This window comes from Bactrocera dorsalis, chromosome 1 (assembly GCF_023373825.1).
Source record: "Bactrocera dorsalis isolate Fly_Bdor chromosome 1, ASM2337382v1, whole genome shotgun sequence".
NCBI lineage: Eukaryota > Metazoa > Arthropoda > Insecta > Diptera > Tephritidae > Bactrocera > Bactrocera dorsalis.
The window spans coordinates 2,823,568-2,850,632 of record NC_064303.1 but is presented as its reverse complement, the minus strand read 5'-3'; the positions used below and the strand labels follow the sequence as shown (position 1 = coordinate 2,850,632).

Below are 27,065 nucleotides of genomic sequence, written 5' to 3'. Positions count from 1 at the left end.
TCCTGAGGTCTTTCTGAAACAATGTATATGTGTATGTGTGCAGTCTTTTACTAGGACCGAATGATACCATGTATTACTATATATCTACATGGATTTTGACGATCGAAAATTGCCTGCTTGCACGAATTATTTTTTCATATAATAAATTAATTCATTTATTACAACTTTTGAGAATATCAAAGAGCAAATTTGAATAATTTTCTGTGAATTTTTTTAATTTTTTTGAGTATAGGCCGTGACTAAACGAAGGATTTGAAAAAATTAATACTTGGCAAAGTTGCGAAATAATAGCTAGAATTTATTATTTTTTACCACAAATTTCCTTGAAAATTAGTTGAAATCGGAAAAAGCCTTCGATCAATCACGAGATTATCCAAGTGTGAAAAATTTCCATAAGATCGCTTCTGAGAAATCGTGACCACCGAATTTGAAAACGATGTTTCGAGAAAAAACCGATCAAACATTAAAGTAGTGGACCGACCTTGAACATAGTGTTTCGAGAAAAATCCGATCAAACATTGAAGTAGCCGACCGATCTAGCCTGACGGCTTTCCCAAAGGGAAACTTCACTACACTTTTATTGCTATTGATTGAAATTTTGGGAGAACTGTTCTAGACACACATATGTATGTATTAAAAAAATTGTACGTATTTTTGGAAACTTCCAAACTTACTTAACCCCTCAAGTGAATCTTTTGTTTTGATTGTTGAATTTCTCGAAAGTTCGACTTATATTTGCGGAAGGTTATAGTGAGGAGACCTTCGCCATTCGACCTTCGCCATCCAAGATTTAACTTAACAAGTGTATTGTAATTGTTGCTTAACCTACTAGAATGCAGAAAAATTCAAATTCTTCAATACCACCAGCAAACCACCTAACCTATATAAAAAGTTGTAATGAATTCAATGAAAAGGAATTTTTTGTGTTTTTTGTGCGCTTATTTGTTTTATAACAATACTTATATAACTAAATAAATATAAATTAATAATAAATATAATTTCCATAACCATCATTGTTGCCAAAAAATTAGTTCGCCTTTGTTGTTTTTGTTTATTGTTCCTCCCTTTTCTTCACTTATTCAGTCAGTCCTCTTTTTCATAGGATAAGTGCGTCATCTCTTGGAGATTTCCTTGGAATGTCCTTCGTATGTATTCGTTTGGTACCGCAGTTGTCTAGCTTGACTTACAAAGTCATGTAGCGCAGCGCTTTGTCCAACATCTCCAAGTCGCTGGGCTTTTCCGGTTCTTCCTCGACCACGACGTGCTTCTTCATTTTGCGTATATAACGTAAGGCGAAACGCTTGTACTTCTGCTTGATGAACTCGTGGAAATCGTGCTCTTCATGCTCCTTGCTCACGTTAAGATTGGAGGCGGCTTTCTTGATGCGAACTATTTCCTCAGGTTGCTCTTTTTGATGATTCTTTAAGATCTCGCGTCGCAACAGTAAAGCAAGTATGCGTGAGCCTGCTGAAACTTTCGGCTTCTCGGCCAGCGCGTTCGTACGTGCACGGAATGTTTTTTGTTTTGGCGTGTCAGCCAGTGGGTATATGCCAGACTCTTCAGAATCCGAACCGGAATTGTTATCCTTCAGTGCTTTCGGTGATTGGGCGAACAGTAGGCGTGGTTTTTTCGCCGTACTGACTGGTGTGCGATCCGGGCTTGCGTTGACATCGCTGAAGTAAGTCTCTTCCTCGTCCGAGGATCTGCGCATCGAGATCGGACGTTTTGGCTGCAGTTCTTGGCGTTCGATTGGCGATTCTGGTTGCGGTTTGCGGTTACGCCGCGGTGTTATTTTACCGATGCATAAAGAACGCAGTTCTTCATTCAGCGACGATGTGGGACTTGGCATGCAGCCCATATTGCTTGGCTGTGTGGCGATTTGCAGTGAGTTCTCCAGTATTGTGCGTGTCTCACGTATTTGTTCCTCGAAGTGCTGACGACGTTGACGCTCTTTGCGTTTTAGATTTTCTATGGTCTCCAAGTTCTCGACGAAGAGCGATAGATCCTCCTTGGAGAAGTATGCTGTGTTGACGCGAAACTCAGATGACGAATGGAAAACCGGTATGGAGAAGAAACTGGCGTTTTGTTGTGTGGCCATTTCTGTAGTTGTTGTTAATCACGTTCGTTTCGCAAACAAATTTGTTATTAAATTTTAGTATTATTTCTCTTACTTGTAGCTCTAGTCGTGTTGTTTAGATTGCAACGATATTCTAGCGAATGCTGCTCTCTGCCTCACGGCGTGCACCTTTTATAGCCAAAGGTGAGCGCCTGCGCAGGTAGTTGGCTCAAGCTGTCTCGCCGAGGACTTCATTGTTGTACGGTCATAACTTCGGCCCACCTTTCGCCACTATCTGCTATCTACCTGTCTCGCCGAACATGCGAATTTCGCAGGCGCGTCGTCGCGTGGGAAATTCCAGGCTTGTAAAATTTGAGGTATCCTTTTTGCAATTATCCTTAAGTAGCTCATTAAGCGGGTGCCTTTGTACAAAGGTGTCCTCGTGATATATTTTTTTACCTTGAATTATGTGATGAGTAGCCCTTTTGTCGTGTGCGTGGACATTTTCACGTAAATGATGAGATCGGCTCGCATTCAGCGACCGCTTATTGTAATTCTCGAAATAAATATTTTTGCATATCCTTATGTTCTCTTTATATGCGCTCGTTTACGTGGAAAATTTTCCGAAGTATCACAATTGCAAATCTGTTTATTCAACAATCTTCCTTTCATATGAGCAATTTTGAATTTCTTACGGTTGCCGGATTTTGCCGCTGCTCAAGTCCTTGAACAAAAGGTGGCAATGCGCGTAATTTACCGTTGCTATTGTTTCGCGTACAAAATCTCACTTTCCTTTTGTATTACCGTGAAGTGCTTTTGTTTCTTGCTACTAACCAATATGTCACGTGCTCAAGGACGGTATTAAAATTAGTTTAGTAAGAGATTGGAGTGCCATACTTTGAATTCTATTATTATGTTTAATGCTATTTGCGATATTAGCTGTAATCTAGCGACAATGCCGTGAAAACTATAATGTTTTAGAACTTTCTAAGATGGAAATTAATTTTGAAGTAGATAAGGTGTTTGCTGTACTAAAAGTCGACTTCAGTCCGTTATATCTATCGTTATTTATTAAAATGAGTTTTAAGTCTTTCTGGTGCTCAACACTTGTTCATTTAATCGTCTCATCGCCAAGCTTTCAAGATGAGGAAGAAGTAACATGAAATTTCAAAGCTGCTTACTATTGCATCACGTGATAGATTTGAGGAACACAGAGTTGATGCAATACTCGAGAGGATTGTTGTAAGGGGTTACATGGCCTTCACGTCTGTAAAAAATTGATTTTTTTTTCATTTTTTTCTAATTTGTATAACCTTTCTAGAATATTGATCTCAATGCTCAAGTTGATCTCAGTAATAGTTTTGGAGCTACAGCATTGAAAACTTACGCGCTCTATTGTCACATACAAATTTCGCGTTTTTTCTCGAAACTGTGTTTTCAAACTCGGTTGTGAAGATTTTCGTGAACGACTTCACAGATCTAAATGAAATTTTACACAGGTTTTTGAGATATAATTTGCTAGATCTTGAGAACGAAGAACTTTTTTCAATTACAACTATTTCAAACATGCAGTATTTTTTACCAAAATTTGCAACCTTTTGTAAAAAAAAAATATTTTAGAGAGTTATTGATACAAAAAGATCATCAAGGTCTGCGAAATTTACAGATCTGAGCGTATTTTGGCCATGGAAAAGTGTATCATAAAACCTTTGGCTAGAGAAAAAAAAAAATATTAATCTTACCTTACAAAATGAGACTCTAAAAAAACCATCGAAGGTTGGTAATTTGAGACATATTACTGGAGTGCTCATAGCGCTATTAGAGTTTCAAACATAAAACTTTTAAATGAAAAATAATTCTGCTTTTAATTTTCTTAAAAAAAAAACTTGAGCTAGAAGACGTGACATTCCATTTACTTAAAGCACCATCTGAACTATTGCATTGTTCTCATAATCTCCCAGAAAAGTTTAATCATACGCAATTTTCCCCCTCAAGACACAATGTGAGTCGGCTTTCAATGAAGATTGAAGAATGCTTCCATTTCATGAACTGCAAACTCAAACTTATCAAAATGAATTAAACAATTGTGCTGTGCGACGACGCGAAGTCAAAGTTGTTGCTAACATTTAACCCGTTGTTGCCCAGTACAATGCACAACAACAGCAAACACACTTTTGTCAGCAAGAAAAGTTCAAGAAGAGTACAAGTTTCTTGTGAAGTCTTTCGCTTGACGGACAGCGTTGACTTTTTGATTTAACTAAGTGGATTTTAATTTACAGACAATTTGCGGCAGCACAGCAAAGAAATTGAATTTAAGTGTATTAATGTGACAACGGACAGCCCATGAGTGGGGTGTGGCATGGAAGGACATTAAAGCGCACAAAAAATTTTAAAAGTAAAAGTGCAAAAATGGCAAACTTAGTGAAAGAAAAACACACAAGAAGGCATGAAAGAAACTGCTAAACACTACATAACCTCAAAAATGTGTGCATCATAACCTCACAGTATATTTTTAGTGCCACAAATTGCTTGAATAAATAAGCGCCTATTCATTTGTGGCATTCTAACTGACTGACTGACTTTCAGAAACAACAAATTTATTTCTTTGTGCCTTCTACTTTCACTCTCGTCATATACACATTTTCTTTGCGTTTGACTTAATCCTTTCTTGTCTTATTTATTTACACAGATTGCCTTATAGATTTTCCTACATTTCTCTTAAAATAAATAAATAATCTGCTTTTTCTTTCTTTTCGCTTTTGTATTTTTGCATTATTGCCGTTGCTGTTGTTTTTATTGCGTTGTGTTATGTTTATTCTGCGGACGGCTTTCATGTTATTTATGTCTCATGCCAGACTCTCGGTCACAGCTGTCAAATTAGTGTAATCGTCAGTGGGACGCTCGTTTGCGGTCGCACAGCTCATAAGCAGCGTCAGCGTCTGCGAATTTCGTCAGCGCACACATACAAACACACATACATGCGCAAACACATACTACGTCACGTATATAGGTATTAATGTACTGTACGTCGTCGCCAAGCATGTCCGTCATTGTGCGGTCACCTCACCGACGTCGTCACTGTTTTCGTTGCTTTGCTTGTCGTCGACGCACTCGTGCGCTGTGCGCTCAGCAACTTACATAGGTGCTTGCGGTGCAGCGACTCACTCATCCGTCTAGCGCAGCACGTTCATTGCACTTGTGTGTCCGTCACCGCCGGCGAACAGTCGGTCGTCAACACTGACGACACACATTGTCTTGTTATTTTGGCAATTCTTCTGTCAATTATTTACTTACTCTCGCCCAATCGGTTGAAGTGGCGTCGTTTTTACATTCTTTACTCATTTACCCCATCCCACGCGCGTTTTATCAACGCTCGCCATCGTTTTACAAGTGTCATCCGCAGATTGACATGTTTCGTTTGACAGTCGCCAAGTCATTGACGCCATAAATAACGAGCAGCGGCGACGTTTACGTTGAAATAAAAGCGAAAAATGCCAAATAGCGCAAAAAAAGTGATTCGCCCTTTAAGGATATGATGACAGTCCAACGTAAATCACTCAAAAAGATTTTCATGGAGTGATAAATTGTCAGTTAGCTGTCAAGCAGACTATGGTTTGAAGTATATAACCATGAGCGGAGGCGTGGAACAGTTAACGGAAATATGATGTTAACGTAAATTGTTTTATATGCTCTTGAGATGGCAGAATGTTCATGAAAGCTTGTATGGGAGGATTTTTATTTGATTTTATAGCGAAGTTTGTTCTCATAGCTCTTAAATGTAAACTGCCGTTACAAATTTTGTGTTGCCGATTCGAAATTGTTTTAAAAGCCACATAAATATATTCGGTTTATTGCGAAGTTTTATTTATTTCTTACATCGAGTAAACCGCTCTTGATTGGTTGCTTGGCTGGAGCGCCAGACCAAAAGTGACCGCTAGCTAAACTTCACTGGTTCTAAAGATACAACTATTTGCTCTAACGTTCTCTCAATAGTTTATAGGTCTAGATTTACTAGTATCACAAAAGTGACGATATTTTACTAGTTTTGGTTAGCTCAGAATAAAAGTATTAACCTCAAGAGTAGTTTTCACAGTTGAAACAACTTCTACAGAGAGCTAGCAAGAACTGATGAGCTCTGATCGAGTGCATTGGTGATTTGTTTACCAAGTATTTTATTTTAATGGCTAAAGCTTTTAGGAGTTAATTTTCACACAGCTTACGGTATTAAAACGATTTATTTAATATCTGAGTTAAGCGCAAATATTCACATTAATTTTATTGTTGATTTCATGCGTTATTGATCACAGCAATTGCGCCAAGAATTCATTATCACTTCATGGCTCAACGCCTGTTGGGTTTTGTAATTGAGACGAGAAGTATTGCTTTCAGTAATCGTACTGTCCACTTTAATGGAAACATTCTTTCATTTCTTTTAGGACAAGTTACACTTCATTTACTTGAGATTTATGCAATATTTCACAAAGAAATTTCTTGTTTTGAATAATTACATGTATTCTACAAAATTTTTCCCGGTTGAGTATAGTTTCCATACGAATTCATTGCACTATATATAAGCTCGAAGCACAAACATTTACAAAATTTGAGGGACCGAAAAAATTTCCCAAATAAATTTGAGAAGTACCGTATTGGCACTAAGCTTAAAATAAGTTTGGTTAGAATAGGTTAAATGGCTGATTCATAGAGGGGATTCGGTCTTTTATCTTAAATCGCTGTGAAGCCAGTAAAAGAAAGCTATAGTAGATTGAAAGTGTCGACAAAGCGCCTTGAACCCGTTGCAAATAAAAATTTCATTTAAATATGTAGATTTTAAAAAGTAAAGCCGATATAGAAACTGTTGTGAGGCACTTTGTTAATTAGATTATAAAGAGTGTGGTCGATGAAAATATAAATGAAGTTTAGGTAATAGTAGCTCTTGGAAAAACAGCAACAAACAATAGCGAATGCAAGTATTCACACTCACACATGCACAAATATGTATACAAAGTATTTACAAAAACTTTAAGCTTATGACATAACATGCTTACTCATTAAGTTTACTCTCAAACAAATAGTGGCGTCATATTATCAATATCAGCAAATTAATAACGCGAAATCAGACCTTAACTGTCATGCTCTTCATAGAAGCTTTGCATTTGTTTGCATATTAAATATTTGTATGCATTTTAGGGTTAGTCAAAAAACTAATTTTGATTTTATGCGCTATTTTATGCAGTATATTATGGGAGAATTTTAAGATTTTATAAAAAATCAAAATTAATGAAAATCTCACTTTCGTTTCAAAAGTAATTCCGCCTTTAGTTGATATCATTGCAGTCAACGAATTAATGTGAATAAGGGGTTTCACATCTACACCAAAGTTGGGTTTATTAGTGATTTAATACGTGATCGAGTTAGCTTAGTTATACATATACTTTAAATCACTATGCACATATCCTTACAAAAAAATTCAGTGTAACCGCCATATACGAACAAACCATGTAGGTCTTTAGAACGAATGTATGTCTTCATAACTTTCAATCAAATTTGAAACAGCAATCACTTAGAAACTGCGCTTTCAATCAAGGCCATACTCATGGAAATACCATACAGAGACATATGTGGTAATAACCTTGGCCTCTTAATGTCAAAAGATAAAACAATTTGATAAAGCGTTGAAGGTAAGAGGATATTGCTTTATTGATGCAAAATATTCGAAGTTTGGTATAGGAACATTGAAAGATGAAATACGAAAACTATAACTAGCTATACAGCAATTACGAGTAGTAAACTACAGATTTTATTAAAGTTATGACTGTTCTGCAAGCTGAAACGTCTGAAATTTCCAGGTAACCATGAATTTCTAAATTATGAAGAAATCTTGTAAAATATGTTGACAAACTGCCAGAGTCAGGAGCACATTCGAACCAAAACTATCGTCGTAATCATTTGGATAAACTTTAGAAAAATTTTGAAAAAAATAGTGAAGAACAGAGAGAGTTTAAATCGGATTCAACGGATGGACCATTTGAGACGTAGCCGCAGCCAACATTTGAAAGAGATAATCCTCAAAAGATAAATGCCAAAGAATGTTCTTTCATTGATAATAAACATTCTCCATTAAATTTGAATTTTCGGTGTTTTTTCCTTAAAAATAAGTAGGGAATCTCGAAATGGATCACGCTTTGCAATGAAAATAAGGATTACAAAATAATCGGCAGGAAGTCTTAGAACATAATTGATAGTTTCATGAACCGTGTGTACAAATATCTTCAACATCGATCTGATATCTAGGGAACAAAACCACTGGAGATCCGTGTTATTAAAATGAGCAACTTTGATTGCTCATCGACATCTTTACATATTTATCTAAAAATCTAAGAGGTTCATTTTAACTCATAAATCCCCTTTTGGGGTTTTTAATGCATAGACATATAGCGGGTATTTATGTATGGGTATTCCATACCAAATCGACCACTTTTGAACCCGACCCCTTTACATTTTGCTGAAACTTATCCATCCTTTTCTACCCTTTGAAAAACATTTTTGAGAATTTTTTCAAAATTTTTTGTCCAACTTCAAAAAAGTTATGAATTTTTCAAAAAAATGGCTTTTTTATTTTCAAATAGCCATAATTTTTGTAGAAATTGACTTTTGGACTTTTTTTTTGAATGAACTTTTCGAAAAAATACACGAAAAAAATTTAACACGATCACTAAATATAAAATAATCAGTTTTTTTTAAGTAAAATTGTCTTTTTTGGAAGTTTGCCCTTTTTTTGTTTTGTCCTCAAAAGAAACTTCAATTAATTTGACAACTATCCCTGCTAATCCCGGAGTGGGTAGATTTTTTTTTATTTATTTATTTAATTTAAATTTTTTTTTAATTTTTCTTTTTTTTCTTTGTGTGCGTGAAATTAAGCTTTTGCAGCTTGCTTATGTTTACGTAGCATGTGATTACGCTGAGATATGTGCGGCTTTGCGCATTCATATTTTGAAGAAACCAGCCAGCAGACACAACAAATGCAAAGCAGTTGTGGGCACAAAATTGCAACAACTATTTTTATGTAAGTATATACATATGTGTATGTGTTATAGTTCTATGTGGCAACGGCGAGCTAATCAAACTGCAAACTGCAAACTTTTGCAATCGCGCGCCCACTTCGGTGCAAATAAACATAGATATCTGACAATAAAGTGTATTTTTGTAGCAAAGAAACACATATATACATTTAAACATACTTATATACATATACATACACCATGTACATATACATTGATAAACACACATATGCACAACTAAGCCCGCAAGCGTTCGCAGCGCGTTGAACTCACGCAACTTCAGCGCAAAGTCTTTGCAAGTTGCAACAAAATGCAAACTGCTCATTCTGCGAAACACACTCACCGTTACATACATATGTACATATGAATATAATATGTTTGTCAGTATATAATATGTATGTTTGCATGTTTCTTTGTGTTGTTTGCAATTTGTTCTGCTATTTGCCAGGGCGTTGCTGGCTGCCGCTTGCAACATTGTTTTGTGTCGTGCGGCGCAACAATTTCTGCTTACCCAAGACACAAGCAGCAACAACGAAGTATTACTTTTACAAGAGTCGGCATAATAGTGTGCAACATACGCGTATTGACAGGGCAAGCAAACGATGAGTGGGCACGGCAGCGTCTCTGTGTTGCAATTGCTTTGTTGCAGCCAAAGACAAACAGTCGCATTCACCGTTAATAAAGAATGCAACTTTGTTAAGGGCAAAGTAAGTTTCGAAAGCAACTCATCATGTGTGTATGTGTGTCTGTGGTGGAAGTAGTGAGCACCCTTTGTGCGCTCCTTTGCACTTTTATTAAATTCAATTGCAATTGAAACAATAAACAAGTTTAATTTCTCGTGACATTTCGAAAGGCAGTGAAGACAATGCTATTTATCTGAATTTATTGGCTACGCGTGCATAAAAAACACATACAAACATGTGTATGCACGCACATTCGTCATATTTATAAGCAGCTGTCGTAAACTCGATTAAATGTGAAGCTTAATCAACCGCCTATAAATACTCGTGGCAAAGAATTTCTTTATTGATTTTTGATTACATATACATATGTATGTACATATATACAATATATAGTCACCTAAAATGCAAAACAGCGTATCATCAAAAAAAAAAAAATCGACAATCGCTGTCAGATATAATAGCCAATATATAACCAATTTATAACCGAAACTCATATTAATATGACTGTATGATAACCAATATATAACCGTTTCATAACCAAAACTCAAATTTTGTTTTAATACGAATGTATGATAACCGATATATAACCGTTTTATAACTAATACTCTAATTAATATGAGTGTATGATAACCAATATATAACCGTTACTTAACCAAAACTCAAATTTTGTTTCAATTTGATTGTATGATAACCGCTATATAACCGTTTTATAACCAATGCTCTAATCAATATGAATGTATGGTAACCAATATATAAACGTTTCATAACCAAAACTCAAATTTTGTTTCAATCTGATTGTATGATAACCAATATATAACCGTTTTGTAACCAAAGCTCAAATCAATATGAGTGTATGGTAACCAATATATAAACGTTTCATAACCAAAACTCAAATTTTGTGGTATCTATTATATCGTTTTTTCTTCGCCTGAAAACTTATGAAAAGTGATGTTACGTTATTTTGTATTTTAGGTGACGATATGTACATCTGCATATAACGGGTGATTTTTTTGAGGTTAGGATTTTCATGCATTAGTATTTGACAGATCACGTGGGATTTCAGACATGGTGTCAAAGAGAAAGATGCTCAGTATGCTTTGACATTTCATCATGAATAGACTTACTAACGAGCAACGCTTGCAAATCATTGAATTTTATTACCAAAATCAGTGTTCGGTTCGAAATGTGTTTCGCGCGCGTGTTTTGTTCAGCGATGAGGCTCATTTCTGGTTGAATGGCTACGTAAATAAGCAAAATTGCCGCATTTGGGGTGAAGAGCAACCAGAAGCCGTTCAAGAACTGCCCATGCATCCCGAAAAATGCACTGTTTGGTGTGGTTTGTACGCTGGTGGAATCATTGGACCGTATTTTTTCAAAGATGCTGTTGGACGCAACGTTACGGTGAATGGCGATCGCTATCGTTCGATGCTAACAAACTTTTTGTTGCCAAAAATGGAAGAACTGAACTTGGTTGACATGTGGTTTCAACAAGATGGCGCTACATGCCACACAGCTCGCGATTCTATAGCCATTTTGAGGGAAAACTTCGGACAACAATTCATCTCAAGAAATGGACCCGTAAGTTGGCCACCAAGATCATGCGATTTAACGCCTTTAGACTATTTTTTGTGGGGCTACGTCAAGTCTAAAGTCTACAGAAATAAGCCAGCAACTATTCCAGCTTTGGAAGACAACATTTCCGAAGAAATTCGGGCTATTCCGGCCGAAATGCTCGAAAAAGTTGCCCAAAATTGGACTTTCCGAATGGACCACCTAAGACGCAGCCGCGGTCAACATTTAAATAAAATTATCTTCAAAAAGTAAATGTCATGAACCAATCTAACGTTTCAAATAAAGAACCGATGAGATTTTGCAAATTTTATGCGTTTTTTTTTTAAAAAAAGTTATCAAGCTCTTAAAAAATCACCCTATACATATGTTCTAACAACCAGCTGCCACTGGCTAACCTCAATTAGATTAAATTATTTTAATCCCCATTTTGCATGTGCGTGGCTTAATCAGCGGTTCAAAGTGTCAAAAGCGCCAGAAGGGTGTGTGCTGTGGCCGATGATACCGTTGTCAAACCGCACTTCCACCTGCAAACAAATTCGTATATACATATATATAAGAGTGTATGTGTGTATGTGTGTACCTAATTTTGTGGTTTTGGCTTCACTCATTCATTTGACTATTTGAGTTGATTAATTAAGATGCTTAAAAATTCATAACTTAGCGAATACGACAAAAGTTGTGAGCAAGTGTGTGTACTTCAGTTTATATAAGTGTATGTTTCTCTAAACATGTTTTGCTTACAACAAGCTTAATCTAATCCACCCATCCAACTGGTTTTATTAATATTTTTTGATTTTAAATCAAAATAATTTTTTTTCTTTTTGTAAGCACTTATTATTATGCATTTGTTATGATAGTATGTACGTATGTATGTTTGATACAAGTTTTTGAAGCTTTTTGTATTTTCTTAAATTCTTTAGTTTTTCAAACTTACTGTTCGTTAAGAAAGGCACACATGTCGTCATTTAGTCAAGAATACATACCTGTAAAGAGAGAATAATAAATATTTAGTGGTGATTTTAAAAAATAACACATAAAATGTACGTGATGGAAAATTTTTGAACCCAAATTCGTAATCAAGACATCTTAAATACCCTGCAGGCTTCTAAGTACATCAGCCGCAATTTTTTCTTATAGATTTGTTGAGTAGTGTAATTAATAGAAATAATGATATAAAGCAAAATAATTACAGATTATTTAAGTTTATTCATTAAAAGAGATAAATAATTTAATGTTTTAATCTGACACCTTTTCTTGTAAATTTGTAGAACTTAAGAAAAATTAAATAATATTTTAAATAAAAATTATAAATAAATCTATCAAAAAATACGGTAAAAAACTCAAAACAAAAAAAAACATAATATAAATAATAAAAAAAACTAAAAGGCTTAACAAAAATGATTAAAACTTTAAAACATTTAAAAAAAAATCTATATAAATAAAAATGAATCGCCAAAATGTATGTACGCGCATCACTTTCATACGACTGAACCAAATTTGATAATTCTTTTTTAAAATGTTCGTTGAGGTTCAGGGATGGTTTATGCGGAGAAAAAAACTCGAAAAATTGCCGGAAAATCCCTAAAAGCGGCCCTTTTCTTTTTCCCATAGAAACGAATGGATGTTTGTTTATTAGCAACGCTAAGGAAACGAATGAACCAATCTTGATGAAATATGCAGAGAATGTTCTGCGTGGATTGGGGAAGGGTTAGAAATAAAAAAAACCTGTATGTCATTCATGAGGAAAAGGGGGAAAATTGAACAATTCCAAAAAGTTAATTTTTTCCATACAAATTTTTTATTCAATTTTTTTTTGTTTTGGTTTTCAATTATTTAAATCTTTCAAATTTGGCGTTTGCTTCAAAATTTTTTAAAATTATACAGTGAAAATGTTATGGGTTTTTCACATAAAAGTGATCAATTATAGATTGAAAATTGTCACGATGCCATGAAGAGGTCGCGCTAATATCGGTCGGCGTTCTTTTGGCATCAACACATTAGCAGCCCAAGACACATGAACGAGTTGCTCCCAGGATGCGATGACATTCGTACGGTATTATGGGTCGCGATCAATCAGAAAGCGATCGTCACGATTGTCACAGCAAGACTTTTCAAGCAACAGCTTCGATGGACATTATCTTGAAGCAACGCATATACTATGGTGCTGTTAGATGCTAGATGTACTCTGTTGCGTGGCAAAAGAAGAGGTTTGCCGCACGCACACATTCTTCTTTGGGATGGTGGAAGGTGATTACATCAGATCAAATTGATGAAATCATTCAATCCATCGGCAATTCCTGATGCAAAGAAAGATCCAGTATTATACGAAGTGATGAAAACCAATAAGATTCATGTCAATAAATACACGAAACAGTATCCACGTACTTTTCTTTCGGAAACAACAAACTAGAAATGATGGATATCCACTCTATCGATGTCGCTCACCAACGACAACGGCAGAACATTTAGCATTCAATTAAGAGGCGGGAGTATCGAAGTTGACAACACATGGATCGTACTATATTCTCCACTGTTGTCTAATTCACATTCAAAACTCATATCAATGTTTAGTATTATTGCAGTTTGGTGTAATCGATAAAATACGTTTGTAATACGTCGCCAAAGGACGCAACATGGCGATTATTGGTCTTGAACGATACGGTCGATACGTGAACTGCAATAAAGCGCTTTGGTAGGATATTACTTTTACAATTCATGAACGTTTTCCGACTGTTGTGCGTCTCGCAGTTAATTTGGAGAATGGCCAAAGAGTGTATTTCAACCCAGAGAATACCAGTATAGCCAGTGAAAAACGTCGAGAGCAACAAAATTAACATTGACGAGTTTTTTCTCAACTTTCGTCAGTGATTCGTTTGTGAGAACATTGCTCTATTCGAAAATTCGTCGAAAAGTTACGCAGAAAGCAAGGCCAACCAGTAGATTGACATGCAGGTGTCTTATCAAACTAATGCATTAGGACGAATTTACACAATCCACCCGAAAAACGACGATTGTTTCTATCTTCGGTAGCTATTGATTAATGTACGCGGTTCAACTTTATTTGAGTCATTGTTTACTGTGAATGGTATATGGGAATATGTGAAAGTTTTGGAGAAGTAAGCCAGCAATTACAAATGCTGGAACACGTTAATCACTGGAATGAAAATGACGTTCGCATACTTTTCGATATAAACATCGACATTGTCAAAGACATTTTACATCGTCTTCGCTAAAAATTAGAAATGGTACAATAACGGTTGATACTTCCGGTGGTTCGATATCAATTCCATCTACCCTTTATCAATTCACGAAAGATGAACTCATCACAAATGTTTGGACATTTTCCAAATTATCGTAACTACGATTCCTTAAGTGCACGTGCAATGTTAGCTGCCAAAAATACCGATGTTTTTGACTTCAACTGAAAGATTTAAAGTCAAATTCCGGGAGACTTGCGCTCATACAAATCGATCGGTCGTATGAAGACGACGCCGTGAATTATCCAGTGGTAGTACTAAATTCTTTAGACAGGCTTGGTATGCCACCGTATCATTTGCGTCTCAAAGTAAGATCCGTCGTTATTATATTTCGCAATCTTCAAGCGCCGAAAGTGTGTAATGGAACCTGACTGATTGTGACGCACCTATCGAATACAAGGAGGAGAATGCTTGATTCTACGAATTCTTTTGAGGTCTAAGGATTTCTCTTTTAAGTTCAAACGTATTCCGTTTCCAGTGAAAATTAAATTTGAGATGTCAATCAACAGGACCTAAATATAGTCGCATAGTGTGAGGCATAAATTTGGAAATGCTATGTTTTTCACACGGCCGTGGCGTGCTCACGAGTTGGAAAACCATCTTTTCTGTACACCGGAACAGAAACCGAAAAATGTTATTTATAAAGCTGCGTTACATTGAAAAAAAAATGAAATGAGAAATTTAACTTTCTTTTGATTACAAACCATATAATTTCACGCAGGACAACGGCTGCGGGGTCAGCTAGTATATGTATATATAAAAATATAGGTTGTCAAAAAAGTCTTGCGGTATTTTCGCTAGTTAGCGCTGAAAGCGCGTAGTTCTAGTTTTATTCCTCGCATCGGGTCATGCAATACCTTTTTGGAAAGCTCATTTCACGCGCTAGCACGTGTTTGATTGATTGTCGTTTCTTTTAAGTCGTTCGTGAGTTATAGTGTCGCAAACATGGAGCAAAATAAAGAGAGAATGCGGCATATTTTACAGTACTACTACGATAAAGGCAGAAATTCATCTCAAGCCGCCAATAAAATTTGTGCAGTTTATGGACCCGATACAGTTTCCATTTTCACCACATAACGATGGTTTCAACGTTCATCGTTCATGTGTAGAGGTGGTCGAAGATGCGTCACGCTCCGGAAGGCCTGTCGTCGAAAATTGCGATAAAGTCGCTGAATTGGTCGAAAGAGACCGGCATAGTAGCAGCCGTAGCATCGGTCAAGAACTGGGCATGAGTCATCAAAAATTCATTTCAATTTCAATAAAAATGCCGCAAGACTTTTTTGACAACCCATTAATAATATAATATTTAAAAGCTTCAAAAAATTTAAATTTAAGGTTAAAAATATATTGAAAATTTAAAATAATAAGAACAAATAAAGAAAAAATAATAAGATAAATAAAAAAGACTTCAAAAAACTGAACAAAATTAACTTTTCTTATTATTTTTTTTTTAATTTTTTATTTATTTTTTGATTTACGGTAGTGTATACCTTTAAAAATAACTTACTAAAATAAAATTAATTTCTCAAAATTTCAAAAATTTCAAAAATGCCAAATATCGCCTTTTATTCCTTCTTAATTTGAAGAAATCAATACTCAAGTAATTCCTCCACGTACACACATCTATGTATATATTATGTATGTACATATATTCCATAACTATATCTTTTTTTTTATTTAATGCATTTTTTTCAATTCTTATCCATTTAAATGCAATAAAAGGCCACTTGCTTATGTTGATCAGCAAACATCGCTCAATTTCTATTATTACTTTAAAGCAACCACCATTACAGAAGACCCCTCTCAGCCTTAAATGTAACTAATTCATTCACACTTAATAGTTTGTGACCTTTCCACCTTTTTCGTATTCTTTTTTCCGCTGCCACCAAAACCAATATCCAGCACAATTTGAAAGCGGGCATGTTGCTTCGCTTGAATGGCACGTTCGCCAGCAGCAGCCGTGCCACCAACAGCGGGATGTGTAATTGATGCTCATTTATGTATATTTTTCGGATGGAAGCACACACACACGTACACATATGCGGCGTACGGTATTGGCGTGTGCGCAAACATTTTGTTGTAAATTGATATTTCCGCTCCACAAATTCTTGTGCGGTTGTTTTTGTTTGTGGCATGCCTCGCAGCGCGTTTAGGAAGTTCACTACACAGCTGCATTCGCGTTTCGTATTTATTTTGAAAGCATTGAAATATCAAGGCATATTTTTCTTCATAAAAACTTTGAGATTTTTGGAGGAAGTCTAAAATAATTTTAAAACCCAAAGATTTTGATATTAAATTTTTATAGTTGTTTATTTCTGATCTGCACGCGCAGCCTTCATTTCTGTGCTATGCAATCGATTTCTGTCAATGGCTATATGTTTTATTCGTCTGCACATGTCAAGTATGTGCGCTTGCATGCCCGTATTTCCTTCTTTCTACTCTGCTACCAAGACAAGCTGCCGAAATTTCCATGCCAATACGCCTAATAATCTAAGTTTCTTATAAAATATTAAATAATAATTTCGGTGTAGAGTCTCTGCAGGCAGCTTTTCCGTTACGTGATTTGCTTCTGCAATCGTATTCTGCCTTCTTTCAGTCCTTTTCATTTGCATGTGGGTTGCTGAATTTAGGCGCCTACTTGAAGAACTGGAAATTGGTTCGACCATGTTTGTTTTAGACATATGTATGTATGTATGTGCATATAAGCGTACATATTCCAAAAGACTGTATGTTTTTGCATATTGTGCTGAGCGCTGTGATTAATAATTCAAAAAGTGTTTGAGTAATTGCAGGATTCCTCAAAGGTGCGCTTCTCTTGCCTTTGCTTGGAAGACGCCAATCTTGTTACGGCGTTGTGGGACTAACGACATTGAATTATTTAATACATTTGATGGCAGACAAGCGTGTGTTTGTTGCCAAAACAGCAAAGGAAAAGGACATTTTAGAATTTTTGTATTAATTTAATGCAAAGTTGGTCTTTATCCTAATTTTTATACTCTCGCAACAAAGTTGCTAAAGAGAGTATTATAGTTTTGTTCACATAACGGTTGTTTGTAAGTCCTAAAACTAAAAGAGTCAGATATAGGGTTATATATACCAAAGTGATCAGGGTGACGAGTAGAGTTGAAATCCGGATGTCTGTCTGTCCGTCCGTCCGTCTGTCCGTCCGTCCGTCTGTCCGTCCGTCCGTCCGTCCGTCCGTCCGTGCAAGCTGTAACTTGAGTAAAAATTGAGATATCGTGATGAAACTTGGTACACGTATTTCTTGGCTCCATAAGAAGGTTAAGTTCGAAGATGGGCAAAATCGGTCCACTGCCACGCCCACAAAATGGCGGAAACCGAAAACCTATAAAGTGTCATAACTAAGCCATAAATAAAGATATTAAAGTGAAATTTGGCACAAAGGATCGCATTAGGGAGGGGCATATTTGGACGTAATTTTTTTGGAAAAGTGGGCGTGGCCCCGCCCCCTAAAAAGTTTTTTGTACATATCTCGGAAACTACTATAGCTATGTCAACCAAACTCTATGGAGTCGTTTCCTTCAGGCATTTCCATATATAGTTCAAAAATGGAAGAAATCGGATAATAACCACGCCCACCTCCCATACAAAGGTTATGTTGAAAATCACTAAAAGTGCGTTAACCGACTAACAAAAAACGTCAGAAACACAAAATTTTACGGAAGAAATGGCAAAAGGAAGCTACACCCAGGCTTTTTTTAAAAATTGAAAATGGGCGTGGCGTCGCCCACTTATGGACCAAAAACCATATCTCAGGAACTACTCGACCGATTTCAATGAAATTCGGTATATAATATTTTCTTAACACCCTGATGGCATGTACGAAATATGGGTGAAATCGGTTCACAATCACGCCTTCTTCCAATATAACGCTATTTTGAATTCCATCTGATGCCTTCTCTGTATAATATATACATTAGGAACCAATGATGATAGCGGAATAAAACTTTACACAAATACGGTATTTGAGCTGAGGTATCCCTTGTAGAAAAATTGTGGTGATCGGACTATAACTTTTCGAGGTCCCTGATATCGAACACGAAGAACTCAGTGCCTAACCTAACCTAACCTAATTTTTCACCGAAAATATCGGTAAATCTCTCAGATATTTTCATGTAATTCAAAGGGCATTAGTCAACGTGTTGGCCCCCATATATGTACATATGTAATAACACGATTTCTGCTTTTAAATTTTACTTTACGCCGAATATATTGCGTACTTCCTAAGACATCTTTAAAGTATTATAAGAATATATTATATATTAAATTTTTTAGGCGCATGTAAAATCCAACTATATTTGAAAATCAGTAAGAAATACTAACGTAAATTAATAGCAGTCTAGTATCAAAGGCATGCAATTAGAAAAAGATGGACCAAATGCGACTCTTAAATGTTAAACTGAGCTAATGTTCAACCTCAGTCAAATTAAATTGTAATTATTATTTTAATTTGAGATAGATAGCTTATGGAAGGTTTAGGTATTAAGACACAGATGTGTACATAGACGTAATAATTTACATTATTTAGCATATATATTTAATGGGAATTAGTATTTATTCTTTAAAATTGTTTTCAATATATTTGGCTGCAAATCCCCTTACTCAAAGGTTATTGAATAATTTTTAAAACAAAAGTCTATTCATAACAACTCAAACTTTCAACCTTGATATATGGTATACTTAAAAATTGTTTTCACAAATTTTCTACCTAGTTTAGCCTTCACGAGCGAACATTTGCGGAAGATGAACTCCTTTGTTTCAGAAAGGATTAAAAAATGCAATTTACGTAGGAGTTTTCCGTGTAAATACTTTCAAGGCTATTAAGCTAATTACTAATTTCTAAGATATATATATTTGTATGTACTATATATGTATAATATATATATTATTATGCTAGATGTTTATACTTTCAGTTACACTAAATAACTTGAGTAGTGAAGTCTACATTTTTAGCTGAAGTTTTAACTAATTAAGTGAAAATTTACCATAGTAGTGTTAGTATCATCAATGATATCAATATAATAAAATATTCAACGTAACTATATCAACATCCACTTGAAAAGAAGACTGAAGGAAGACCAGCAAGTTACCCTAAAAAGAGGACACAGGAGTCATTCGGAAGAAAAATCAGAAAGTATTTACACACTTGTTTTAATAGATTAAGATTAAATTATTTATTTTCTTTAGTAAGATTTAATTTTAAGAAATTATGCCTAGATTAAATAAAAGATCAGTTGTACAAAGTCGACTTGAAAATAGAAGACGTATGCAGATTCTTCGGGCTAACTCATTATATAGAGTTAGTGAGCAATCACAAAATACTCAAAGCCATGCTAATCGCAGATTAGATCCAGAAGTCCGCCTGTCAGAACAAAGTACCAATACAGTTCAACATAGGACAAGGCGACAAAATCAAGAGGTTCGGTCTGCTGAGCAAAGTATAAATACTGTTCAGCATAGGTCTCGGCGGGAAAACCCAGAGCTTAGGTCTGCTGAGCAAAGTATAAATACTGTTCAGCATAGGTCTCGGCGGGAAAATCCTCAATTTCGCTCTGAAGAGCAAAGTAGGAATACCCGAGAACATAGGTCCCGGCGGGAGAACCCAGATCTTCGGTCTGCTGAGCAAAGTATAAATACTGTTCAGCATAGGTCTCGGCGGGAAGATCCCGAAATAAGGTCAGCTGAACAAATCATAGATACAAATCAGCATAGAACCCGGCGACAAAATCCTCAATTTCGCTCTGAAGAGCAAAGTAGGAATACCCGAGAACATAGGTCTCGGCGGGAAAACCCAGAGCTTCGGTCTTCTGAGCAAAGTATAAATACTGTTCAGCATAGGTCTCGGCGGGAAAACCCAGAGCTTAGGTCTGCTGAGCAAAGTATAAATACTGTTCAGCATAGGTCTCGGCGGGAAGATCCCGAAATAAGGTCAGCTGAACAAATCATAGATACAAATCAGCATAGAACCCGCCGACAAAATCCTCAATTTCGCTCTGAAGAGCAAAGTAGGAACACCCAAGAACATAGGACCCGGCGGGAGAACCCAGAACTTCGGTCTGCCGAGCAAAGTAGAAATTCAAGGCAACATAGAATTCGACGCCAAAACCCTATTATTCGGTCAAATGAGCAGTCTCATAATACCGTAATACACCGCGAACTTAGAAGAAATCCTAACTATAGACATTTAGAACGCATACGTGATCAAATGCAAAGAGAACGTTCAAGAAGAAATCCTGAAACAAGGAGAGAGGAACGTTATAGAGAAACGCAACGACGACAGCTTATCAGGAGGGGTGCAAGGGAACAAATTTTAAATCAGAGACGTCAACAACAAAATCAGGTCCGTATTCATAGAGAAAACTTGGCAAATAGGCAAATTCAAAACGAAAGGCAGTCCCAACGAAATATATTAAACAGAGAAAATAATGTCTCTGATATTTTTGCAAATGGTGGCATTTCAAGAGATTTTCGAAGCATTTATTTTGAAAATATAAAGAAAGGTCCCACCGAAATATGTATTTGCTGTGGGGGATTATGGTTTCCACATCAAGTACGCAAGTTAAATTTCGGAACTATAACTCAAGTTCACCCAGATGTTACATCTGCTTTCTTTTTAAAGCAAAAGTTTCCTTCTGAAGATGGAAACTACAATTTTTGCTTAACTTGCAAAAATGGAATTGCCAAAAATAACATACCAAAAATATGTTTGTTAAATGGTCTAGACTTTCCGGATATACCAGATTGTTTAAAAAATTTAACCCCTATTGAAGAAAGGCTAATAATGCCTCGATTGCCTTTTATGACTATTCGTCCTTTGGGTTATCAAGGCCAAAGTTCGATTAAAGGTGCCGTTGTCAATATACCTATTTCTGTTAATAATGTTGTGACATCTCTACCGAGGACTTTTGATCAAACTCATGTGATACAAATTCACTTAAGAAGGCGTATGGAATACAATCATGATTATATGACTGATACCATACGGCCTGCGAAGGTTATGGAAGCTTTGCGATTCTTAGTGAATACTCCTCTGTATCGTGAGCATAATATACACATAAATGAGAATTGGATTTCAGGCTTTAATAACCAAGAAGAAGTTCCCTTTGTTGCATCTGCTGAAGATGATAGATTGGTTCAATCTCTTTATGAGGAACAGACTTCCCATAATAATCACTCAAACATTCCCATAGCACCCGTACCTGCAGAACTGAACCCAGGTGGTCAAGAGACTCTTTTAGACAATATTCCTATAGAAAACATGGAATATAACCGCTTGGTTATAGCACCAGGGGAAGGGCAAAGACCAATTGACATAGTTCAAGATAATAATTCGGAAGAATTGTCATTTGGAACAATATACGTTGGGCAGAAACGTACATGCTCTGAAACATATAGTAAGATAGTACGTTCCGAAATTCGCCGCTTTGACCGCAGAGCGTGTACCATTCCAAAGTTGTTCTACGACTATAAAAAATTAGAACTACTGCAAATTAAGAATAGTACATCCATTTGCCTTCGAAAGTATTCAGGTCCTAACCGTGTTACGGCGCAAAATGTATTAAATGAAAACTTTGTTCAAAACTTGATTCAACATGATGACGGTTACAAAGTTTTGAAAGGTGTTAGATCCTCTCCTGCTCACTGGGAAGCTGAGAAAAAAAAAGCAATTGCAATGATTCGCCAATTTGGGCTTCCAACCTTTTTCATAACTCTATCGGCTGCTGAATCTCAGTGGGTTGAGCTGTTGGTTATTCTGTCGAAAACTGTTGATTCAAAAGATATTTCACAAGAAGAAGCCAACATTTTATCAACCCAAGATAGATATCGCTTAATCCGCTCAGATGCGGTTACTTGTGCTAGATATTTTGATTACCGTTACCGGCAAATCCTTAAACTTTTTAAAGATAATACCGGCATTTTTGGAACACATTTTGTAAAAAACTATTACTGGAGAGTAGAGTTTCAACAGAGAGGTTCTCCGCATATACATGGCATGTATTGGCTTAATAATGCTCCCAAGATCAACCTTCAAAATCCTGAGACATTCTCCGAAGTCATTGATTTCATTGACACTTATGTTTCAACAGATGGTTCAGTAAGCCACTTGGAACATTATTTAGATTATCAAAAGCATAATCACAGTCGGTCGTGTACTAGAGAAATAAGAGGACAACAATTTTGTCGTTTTGGTATACCATATCCACCAATGCCTTGCACACAAATATTGCTTCCTTTTCCAGACACAACCCAAGATTTGGAAAGGCATAAGGAAAACTTTTCTAGAATTCAAAATGTTTTAAATTCAACTCTGACTACAGAAGATATATCGAATTTAGATAATTTTGAATATTTCTTGAGCGATAATAGAATAAACATGTCTTTTGATGACTATTTGCTAGCTCTGAGATCAAGCTTATCAAAACCTAAAATTTTTCTGAAAAGAAAAATGCAAGATCGTTTTATAAATGCTTATAATCCTCTTATTTTGGAACTCCATAGGGCTAATATGGATATCCAATATATACTGGATGCATATGCTTGCTGTTCCTATATAATTAATTATATTAACAAATCGAACAGAGGAATTTCTAGGCTCTTAAATGAAGCTATATCAGAAGTAAATGCCGGAAATTATACAATAAAGCAAAAACTTCAACATATAGGTCATAAATTTATATCAGGCACGGAAATATCTGCACAAGAAGCTGTTTATTGCTGCATTGGGCTTCATCTTTCGGAAGCTAGTAATGGAGAAATATTTATAAATACCTCACGACCGGAGGAACGTGTTCGAATGGTAAAACCTAGGGCGGAACTTCAGAACCTTCCTTCAGATTCTACTGAAATATTTGTAGCTGGTATTTTAGACCGTTATGTGCAGCGGCCCGATCAGTTAGAAACTGTTTGCTTAGCAGATTTTGCATCTATGTTTAAATTTGTGAAATCCAATAGAATAGTGCAAGACAGTGATCATGAAGAAGAAGAGAGGGAAGATAATAACGTACCAGATATTGGGGTACCCATTGCACTAAGAGACGGTAGCGGTTTTGTTAAAAAACGTACCAAACCAATTATTATTCGGTACAGAAGGTTTAGTCCTGATGTGACCAAAGATGAGTATTTCCGCGAAATGGTAATGCTTTTCTATCCATGGCGGAATGAACAGCAAGATCTTATTGAAAATGATAATGAGCTAACTTGTATAACTCACCGTATTTTAATTGAGGGAAATCGAAAAAAATATGATGTTTTTGATCAAAGAGAACTGGAAAATGTCTTAGAAAGTCTTTATAATGAGACAGACCTAGAAGAAGCTGTGCAAAATGAACTACCTGTTGTGGAAAATGAGTTTCGGGTGTTAGCACTTCCAGAAATAAGCCCTAATATTAATTTGCTGGATTTGCATGGCGAACATACAACAGATAATGGTACTGAATCTGATTGCAATATTAGGCTTATTAAACTACCCCCTTTAATTTCGGTTGAGGAACTATTTTCTCTAGTTCAAGGTTTAAATATTAAGCAAAGAACATACTTGACTCATTTGATGCATCAGATTAAAACAAGTCGACCATTTTATGAATTCATTGGGGGCGGAGCAGGTGTTGGAAAAAGTCGTTTGATATCTGCAATATATCAAGCTCTTAACCATCGCTTCAATTCTACACCTGGATCCAACCCAAGTTCTTTAAAAGTTCTCCTTTGTGCACCTACGGGTAAAGCAGCATTCGGGATAGGTGGACTGACACTTCACTCAATATTTTCTCTTCCTGTAAATCAGCTGAATAGAGAGTTGAGGCCCCTAAGCAGTGACATAGTTAACTCTTTGTATTCCAAACTTGCTGATTTAAAACTAATCATAATTGATGAAATATCAATGGTGGGCGCTCGAATGTTTAGCTATGTTGATGCTAGGCTTAAACAAATTTTTAAAACAAATAACCCATTCGGTGGCATACCGATTATAGTGTTTGGAGATTTGAAGCAACTCTCACCTGTTGGAGATAGGTGGATATTTTCTTCTAACCCTAATGATGCTTACAGCACTTTAGTTGGTTCTCCTTTGTGGGACTTGTTCAAATATTTTGAATTAACAGAAATAATGAGACAAAGGGACGATCAAGCTTTTGCTATTGCGTTAAACCGTATGGCATCTGGCACTATGACAAATCATGATATATCATTAATTCAAACTCGGGTAGTTAATTCTGAAGAAGTCCCCGATGATGCGATCCATTTATTTTGGTCAAACGAAGAGACAAATAATTTCAATGCCCTTAAGCTCAGTCGAATTACAACTGAAGCCGTTTCTTCAACTGCCAAAGACTCTGTAAGAGGAATGGGTATAGGTGATCAACAAGGGAATATTTTGGAAAGAGTTCAACTTTTCAAAACTTCTGAAACACAGGGACTTCCTTATGAGTTGACACTAAAAACCACTGCAAAATACATGATTACAGTGAATATAAACACATGTGATGGTTTAGTTAATGGGGCAACTGGAGAACTAATGCAAATTGATTATCCAGTAATTCTTTGGATTAAATTCTTTGAACCTTCTGTTGGCTTGATAGCACGATCCAAAAAGCCTCATCCTCTAGAAAGTTCTTGGACCCCAATTGAAAAAGTTGTTAGATCTTTTCAATATAAAAGAAATGAGCAAATTACAATTGAAAGAAATCAGTTTCCAGTTGTTCCAGCTGAGGGAATAACTATTCACAAAAGTCAGGGTGCTACATATAATAAAGTTGTCGTTCATACTCGACCGAGAATGCCTAGAGCTTCGATATATGTCGCTTGCAGTCGAGCTACTACGGCAGTAGGTCTCTTTATTGTCGGAAATTTTATTCCTCCTAATAAATTTTCCGAATCAGATCCAGTATTTAGGGAAATGATGGAATTGAGCACATCCAAAGCCCTGATTACAAGTTTCAATTTTATGATTTCTCGATCATCAGCACTTCAGATTTTATTTCATAATGTTCAGAGTCTCCACGCTCACATTAACGATATAAAAGCCGACTGTCTGCTGTTATCTTCAGATATTTTATGCTTCGTAGAAACCTGGAGCATTCCTGATGAACATTTTGAGATACCAGGATTTACTCTTATAAACGAGCTGAGGATAGATAGCACTGAGACAAGCAACCGAAATAAACGGGGCCTTATAATTTATGCAAAACATAGTGTTGCCAGCTCTATAGAACCGAAGATTATAAAGAAAATTTATTCAGGCCGCAAAGTTTTAGAAGCAGTTTTGTTTAAATGTTTCAACAACAATATTCTGGTTCTTTACAGAAACTCAGCTTTTCCCCTCAGGCTTTTAATTGCAGAACTTCAAGAAATTCTTACTACAGAGTTGTGCAATCAAAATGTCTTAATTGTTGGAGATTTTAACATTTGTTTGAAGTCTACAGGGTCTACAATAAAAAATCTTCTTCAAGATAAAAACTTTAGTTCCCTGCTTAGTGTAGAATATTCAACTACACCTGTGGGGACGCAAATTGATTGGGCATTTTCAAACATGGATCATTCTCATGTTGATGCTATCACTTATGAGACAGTGCATAGCTATCATGATGGTATTTGTGTCTCTATTTCGGACTAAGGCTATGTACAATAGTATCTTTTTCACACATAAGGGCATTAGAATAGGTTAAAAATATGACATTATGAATTAATAAATAAATATTTAAACTAAGAAATTTTAAATCATTTGTGTAATTTGTTAACATGTAAGAATTTGTATAAATATAAGGTAGAATTAAAATAATTTAATAAATCTTTCAAAATTGTAATATTATATAATAAAATATACATTATTATAAATTAAGAGAAATGCAGTTTTTTGAAAAAAAATTATAGTTTTAAATAAAATATGTTATTTGTTAATATATAAGAATTTGTATAAATATAAAGTAGAAGTAAATATTTTAAGAATAAATGAAATGTATGTAGGATACATTTAGCTATTTGTAAAAACATATCTTTAGAATTTAAAAATATAACATTTAATTATTAAAATATATAATACTTATTACTTCTAAGTCAAACCTGTATAATCTTACTCATGTAAGAAATAAAATGTGCATTAACTTCGAAAAACGATTGTTTTTTTACATAGTCCTCAATACAGTTAAAATAAACGAAAATACAATTCAATAATCAAAGTACACAAATTGATCTACTCTAATTAATTTTACAGCAAAATAAAAAATATGTAAATGACGGATAATGAAATCTCGATTATCACTTTAGCATGCGAGAGTATAAAATGTTCGGTGACACCCGAACTTAGCCCTTCCTTACTTGTTATATGCCAGTTTGTACGGCAGCTATATGCTATAGTAGTCTGATCTTAATAATTCTTCTGGAGATTAAAGCGATTACTTGAAGAATAGTCTGTGTCAAATTTCGT

At 35.6% G+C, this 27,065-nt stretch overlaps 2 protein-coding genes across 10 annotated transcripts in view; both read right to left on the bottom strand.

Annotated features, from left to right (window-relative positions):
• LOC105232472 (serine-rich adhesin for platelets) overlaps positions 1-27,065 on the bottom strand; it is a 221,075-nt gene that overhangs the window by 52,773 nt on the left and 141,237 nt on the right. The window lies entirely within an intron of this gene.
• On the bottom strand, positions 232-3,361 carry LOC105232350 (uncharacterized). Its single transcript, XM_011214006.3, has one exon. The coding sequence runs from the start codon at positions 2,096-2,098 to the stop codon at positions 1,184-1,186; it is 915 nt and encodes a 304-aa protein (XP_011212308.2). The 5' UTR covers positions 2,099-3,361; the 3' UTR covers positions 232-1,183.

Excerpts from the sequence above, each read along its gene's own strand:
- LOC105232350 (XM_011214006.3), bottom strand. The coding sequence starts at position 2,098 with ATGGCCACACAACAAAACGCCAGTTTCTTCTCCATACCGGTTTTCCAT.